The following is a 6370-nucleotide window of genomic DNA, read 5'->3' on the forward strand; positions in this document are numbered from 1 at the left end:
TAGAGAGGGATGTAGTTTCTTTGGTGTTTTGATTGACTGGGTGCTGAAGTAATGGGGTATTTATGTTTGAGGGAGGAAGGGAAAAGTTTTCTTTCTGTATGTAGGGAGGGTTTCTCCACCTGTCTTCTGAACGAAGTAGAAAGCAACCACAACGAACGAACATCGAACTCTACGAAACGCGAATCGAACCGAACAAGTCTTAGTGTGCGAGTGAAGTACAGTACACCGAATGATAAGACTTTCCTTGAGAGTGCAAGGACAGATCGATACGAATTTTGTGAATTGATTTTCTTCCTTACTTTCTTCGTTTCTCTTTCTTTCGAACCTAACAATTTCGACCTTTTCACATTCGCTTTCCCGGACCGAATTCTCTTTTTCTCAGTACGGTGAGAGTAGCGATATCATAAAGAAATGGAAAATGAAGGCTAGAACTTGGCCCAGCCTCCCTCCAGTTCCGAAGCAGTAGCCACCTTATTCGGCATCGATTTCAACACTCTCGGTAGACCATAGAGTGCCCACAGGAAAGTGATCAACTATACTCGAGTACTTCGATGAAGGTGAGAGAAGATGCCGGAGGTATCTCTCTATTTGCTATTTCTCCTTGGGTGGTCTTTGGAAAAAAAAAAAAAAAATTCTTTCTCTTATGTATACCCGAGACCCCTGGATAAGTTACCGTACAATAACCACCGGGATAAAGAAATGGACATCTTATAGGATTCCCACTAAATTAAAGATATGGGGACAAAATTCCCTGTTTGCTAGAATGCCCGTCAGCGGGAAAGTCGGAGGAGGATCGCAAGTATTCTTTAGTCACCTCGTGTAGGCTCGGGCGTCTCCAGTAGAAAACTTGCGTCGTCGTGATTTCGGTCACCTTTCCCCGCCCTTTTTCCGCACTACTTATATAAATCGTTGGGTATTGTACCGTACATCACTTTGCATAGACTAGCACAATCCCTAGTCTTTAACTGCTGCGTATCTTAGTATCGAAGTGTCTACAATAAGCTTCCACGGCTGTTATGTGCATCCCGATGGAGCCTCACTATAGGAACTTGGGAGTAGCGAATTGTTCTTACCGGCATATGCCGCAACAGTGCCAGAACACTAAAGGTCTGAGCGCAGTATGATAAGTTTATGAAATTTTCGAACCAATGTTTGGCCAACAAAAGTGTAAGCAAAGACCTATTACGGCCACCTATTTCGGGACTATTCTTAAGACTACCTGAGTATACGGAGTTGAACCCCAGAGCGCTAGTGGGTATTTTTAGAAAGTATGCATCGTTTCCCTGGTAAGGACAGCAGGCGTTGCAATCGCCATGACAAAACCCCCCTCGCACCGTCAGTATGATGATAATAAAATTATACCGAATTCGCTTGGACGGATCAGATAAAACGGAGATGAATTTCGAGGGTTTGATGACTTGAGTCGAAAAGCGTCATGTCCCTAAGGTGAAATATCGTATATCCTGTCCCATCGCACTAGACAGTTAGGGAAACACATGCCCGTGCGCTAGCTACGGAGGTACAGCTCCTAAGTTTTGTATGTTACACCAGTTGCTCACACAATGCCCACTGCGAGTGTAACATACAAAACTTAGGCGCTGTACTGTACCTCCGTAGTCAATAGCGACCATTGCTGGGCCCCCATCAACCCGGGCATTCCTCGGCTGTTCCCTATTTCGCAGGCATGAAATCAGTTCTCCAAAAATAAAAATAAAAAATTAGTCAACACATACCTCATGACTTGCTCCTTTCAACGAGACTTGGCCAATAGGGAACATGTCCGGCGAAGGTTTGTATCTATTGGCTGTCCCGCAGCTGTTTTTTTCGAATTCCGCAAAGAGCATTTTACCGTAACAGGGTTTGGCACCACCGCCGGCTATCCCGACAAACTGAGTGGTCTCACAGAGGTCTTTCTCGTCAACTTACAAGGCACATGGGGGATTTTTTTGATACGCTCTAAGCAATGCAAGGATGTTTAAGACACAATTCTATATCGCACTACGAAGAAAGAAAAGTACGGGAACTCCAAGAACTCAAATGTGGTATTTGGTAGATTTCGGGAATGACTCCCGTACAACCCACTAGTTTAACCCCAAGATTTCTTTCTTTCAATACCAAGAACCTATGCTTGCTTTATTTTTAGAGCATAGGCATGTCATTTTAAGTTGTTGTGATGGTTGAGGGGGATGAAGTGGGGGGGGGGTTGTGGTGATTTCTCCCTTTATTCCAAACTATATTGGATATAAGAGACAGCTTAAAAGCTAGAGTTCTAATTGTGATATATTACGGTATGCTCAAATGCCTGAATTTGGCCCGGAGGGGCACTGTCCGAGGCAAAGGACTTCTACTTTAAAGATTTAAAGAAAGAGAAGGGGCCTCAAGTCACCTCCTACTCCTCAATTCTTCAAAGAATGCCATTCAAACGATTGGAGGATCAACTGGTTCGTGGCATTCACTTGGAGATATCGGGCGCTGTTATTTATTGCATGGAAATGGTGAAACCGGCCATGAGCAGGTGGACCAGGGATTGTGGAAAGTAAAATTAGGGCATGGCATTTTGCGCTTCTAGTACAAGCATGTTCATTAAATCTAGAATTGTTTTTTGATTCCTTGCGAATTTAAATTGATGGACTCCGTAGGATGGGCTCCATAAGGAACTTCGGCGCGAACTTTAGATGTTTTTTTTTATATGATACCTCGGTATGATACTAAGATCAAAACATTTGGTTCGATGGACGTTTTTACGCCGAAGACATCCAATTCCACCCCCCCCCCCCTAGAGAACATCAACCCCTATGAGAATCTACCAATATATAATAACGCTAGACTACGAAAACGGTAGTTAATATAAAACTTCAGATCGCCCTGATAAATTATAAAGCCACGGAGAAAATGTAGGCTAAGCTGGAGCTACGCGGTAGCTATAAACCCCCATACATGGAGCCCCAAACATACAATCGTAAGTCGTGAACTCAATCCAATCCTTTTTACTCGCGCTTCTGCAGAATTGAGTAAGAAGTGATTCTCCAGACGGTGTGAAAATTCCATTTGTTTTTGACAAGATCGTGTTGGAGGCTGTAAATTTGAAAATGTCTATTGTTGACAAAATTGGCGCAAAAATCAGTAACGAACCAAAATTTCTGATCTGGTATCATACTTTATATATATATATATTCTCTGGTATCATACTTTATATATATATATATTCTCTGGTATTGCTAACCTCCAGAAACAGAATGTTTTTCCGTCACTAGCCCACTCTGCTTCCCCCTGATCCCATGCCTGACCCGTTTCGTCAGCGACTCCCTGGTATGAGCACAATCACCCACGGAGGCTATGAATTTTGGTTCCACTGCCGTAAACTGTGGGCACTGGTCGCATGTCCAGGATATTGTTCCGTCGTTCGAATAAAGGATCCGGAGATGCGTTTTAGATTAACGCATCCCTGGGAGGAAATGATGTACCTGCCGGAGTGTTGGAAATCATGGATGCTTCTCGGCATGCTCATGACTTTGCACTCTTGTTCGTCGGCATATCTGTCCGTCGGCATCTCTATCCGTCCGTTTATTGCTCGTCTGAATATTCACTGTACGTTTCCGGAGCCGGCCTTTTGTTCATTCCCGCCCGTCCATTTGTCCCCGCTTGGTCGTTCACCCCCGCCCCTTGTTTGTTGTTTTGGCGCATTCGCTTTGTTGGGGGGAGGTTTCGGTTATGCACTTTGGGAGAGCACTTCCTATGAAGAAGGATATGAATGGCAGGGGATATAGAGACAGTCGAGAGTCTTTGTTTCCGAATTTCTTTTGTTAGCACGCAAGCGTTGGAAGGCAGTGGGAGCGCGGACGCCAATGGGAGCACGGAAGGCAATTGGAGTCTATCATTCCTTTCTTTCGTTAGCATGATTGATAGCATGCGAGCGCACAAGAGGAAATGGAGATGAGTATGGGAGGCGTCAGAGATACCGGTATGCGGTGATCGCAGGAAGGATAGGATAGGTGATCTTTGTCGTTTATTTATACTGCTGTCTTTTCCTGTCAGTTAGTTTAGTTAGTCGTGGAGTCGTGGAGTGCGAGAAAGCAGAGAGCGAGAGAGTCGTTGAAAGAGCGAGATGTGGAGCGACCTTGGTGAACTTTAGTGAACTTCCCCGCTTTTGGTTGTGCAGAGTATTCACAGCGCATTTAGTCATCGCCGTTTCGTTTTGTCGTTTTGGTATTGTCCTGCCTCCTGTTAGCCCGTTGCTTTCTAAAACGGAGTCAAATCATGTACCCGCCGGAAGTAATACGGGAGGGTCAAAGGAACGGAGCGGGGTTTACGGACGGTGAGAGCCTTTATGAAGCCTATCTCTCATTTATTAGCGTGGAGTACCCAGAGGAAAAGGAGACTTGTCTGGACGAGAGTGTATATGTGGTAATCAAGGGAAATATGGGGCGACATCGGTCTTCCCTGTAATTTATATATTCCTGTCTTTACCGTTTAGTTAATTAGAATAATCAAACGGAGAGCTGAATGAGAACAAGTGAAAGCGATCAGGTTGATTTTGTGGCATTACTAATTGTCGCACAAGTTTTCGACGAGACAATTGGATTGTTCCTGGTTAAAACTGATACATACAGATACCTACCACTGTCAAATTCCTGCTTCTCCTCAGCATCGAACAGCTTCGTCAAGTTTACTCAGCCAACCAACCCTACTTCCAATCCCCTTCCAAAATTCTCAAGAGCATTCTTGCCGACAAAAAACAGAAATTTCTGGTATTTGTCATAATAGTATTGACTCGTTTAATTATAGCCAATCTCTTCCGCACAACTCTGTCCATCATGTGCCAAACCATGTTGCGGTTGGCAACAAGCGAGCAGAAACCCTGCCTTAGTTATCCATCCCTCCTAGAGCCCGAGATACCCATCCTGACCCTCAATATTGGAGGGCTGATAACGTAGGAAACTGTCCGGGTACGAGGGTGGCGGAGGGTCGGATCAAGCTATGCCGCACGGTTTTGTTAAAGCGACCCGTTTTCAACAAGGCTTACGGCTGCGATTTGGACACTGTTGACTCGAATTGAATGGCTAGACAAAGGTGCAAATATCGTACAGTATTGAATATCCTAAATGACGGGTTGAAACAACCCATTGCCAATTGGGCAAAGCGTCGGGAACCCTGTCAGGGAAGGGTACTGTCCACCGGAGGTTAGCGGAATAAGGTATAGCCGGTTGCCCATCCAGAGCGCAGTCATAGCTCACCAGGAGGGGCCCGTGGACCCCCAATACATAAACTACGATCCACCTCTCCCGAACACCACAAGATCACCAAACTTCCTGCTTCCTACCGCTTGCGTTCTTTATTTCCCACCCACCACCCTCACCTGCACCCCCGGCGCCCACATTGCCACCTTGGGACATATCGGTGGCAACCATCCCCGACGGCAAGGGCAGCGACACCCGCCAATGCCTCCGCCAGTGGAACACATCTTTCTCTTTTCTCTTCATCGTTTTTCCTTTCACTTCTAGCATGTCAATATCATAATAGATTTCTTTGGCTTTGGGAAATTAGCCGGAGAAATATTATCAGGAAGAAAATAGGTAACAAATAATAAAGGAAAGACTGATTTGGCCCAAATATAGGTAACGGAGAAAAGAGAGAGACAGATTGGATAATGAACGAAAACAACTAATAAAGGGAAAACAGGCTGCCTTTTATCCTTCTCTGGATCATCTTGATCCATTTCCACATACTTCCAGCGTATGCCGTGTTCTTCATCATGCTCAATTCCACTGCCGCCCATTTCGGCCGAGGGTGAGAGGATTCAACCGAGGGTATGTTCTAACCGAGGATAAGATTTGGAGTACGGCCGAGGATATTCGGCATTTCCACATGATGGGGGTAAGGCCTTCAAATTGAGTTGTCGCAGGTGTTTTCGCAAGTGTTGTTTGATGTGTAGGACTATCCGGCAGTCAAACATAGAGGCGTCGGAGTGGTTGATATAGGTCCAAAGGGTTAGGGTTGTTGAGTTTTTGCCGTAAGGGAAATATGCGGAGCAGCCAAGAAAGGTTTCCGTCCAACAACCCGGAGGTGGCCAAGATATACAGTATATCAAGTATGGGAGACAATCTCGCCATATCCGGGGGATGGAGGAAGAAATGAACTAGCGCTAATAGGTGATACTAAGTTAAGTCTGTAGTATTTGGCACTTTACACATCGGGCCGTGTTGGAAATGCTGCTCGGCATGCTCACAACTCATGCATACTCAGAACCTGCCTGACATGTTTAGAACATGCGCGGCATGCCCAGAGCATATTCGATAGCTGGAGGAGCAGTATATCCAATATTCCACCAAATCTATCCGTACCCGTTAGTCAACCTGGTTATCTGGGCATC

The 6370-nt window shown here is 45.3% G+C and overlaps 2 protein-coding genes; both read right to left on the reverse strand.

Moving 5' to 3' along the window:
- Positions 1-2583: 2583 nt before the first annotated feature.
- Positions 2584-3187, reverse strand: GSTUM_00009539001 (uncharacterized protein; the record flags this gene model as incomplete). XM_002840772.2 has 2 exons in its annotated part: positions 2584-3093; positions 3158-3187. The coding sequence occupies 2 exons, from the start codon at positions 3185-3187 to the stop codon at positions 2911-2913; spliced, it is 213 nt and encodes a 70-aa protein (XP_002840818.1). The 3' UTR covers positions 2584-2910.
- Positions 3188-4175: 988 nt separating this feature from the next.
- GSTUM_00009541001 (uncharacterized protein) lies at positions 4176-4602 on the reverse strand (the record flags this gene model as incomplete). XM_002840773.2 has 3 exons in its annotated part: positions 4380-4602; positions 4264-4334; positions 4176-4214 (listed from the first exon to the last, which is right to left on the reverse strand). Exons 1-3 carry the CDS (start codon positions 4429-4431, stop codon positions 4176-4178), a joined length of 162 nt encoding a protein of 53 aa, XP_002840819.1. The 5' UTR covers positions 4432-4602.
- Positions 4603-6370: the final 1768 nt, after the last annotated feature.

Source organism: Tuber melanosporum (assembly GCF_000151645.1).
Source record: "Tuber melanosporum whole genome shotgun sequence assembly, scaffold_58, strain Mel28".
NCBI classification, from domain to species: Eukaryota; Fungi; Ascomycota; class Pezizomycetes; order Pezizales; family Tuberaceae; genus Tuber; species Tuber melanosporum.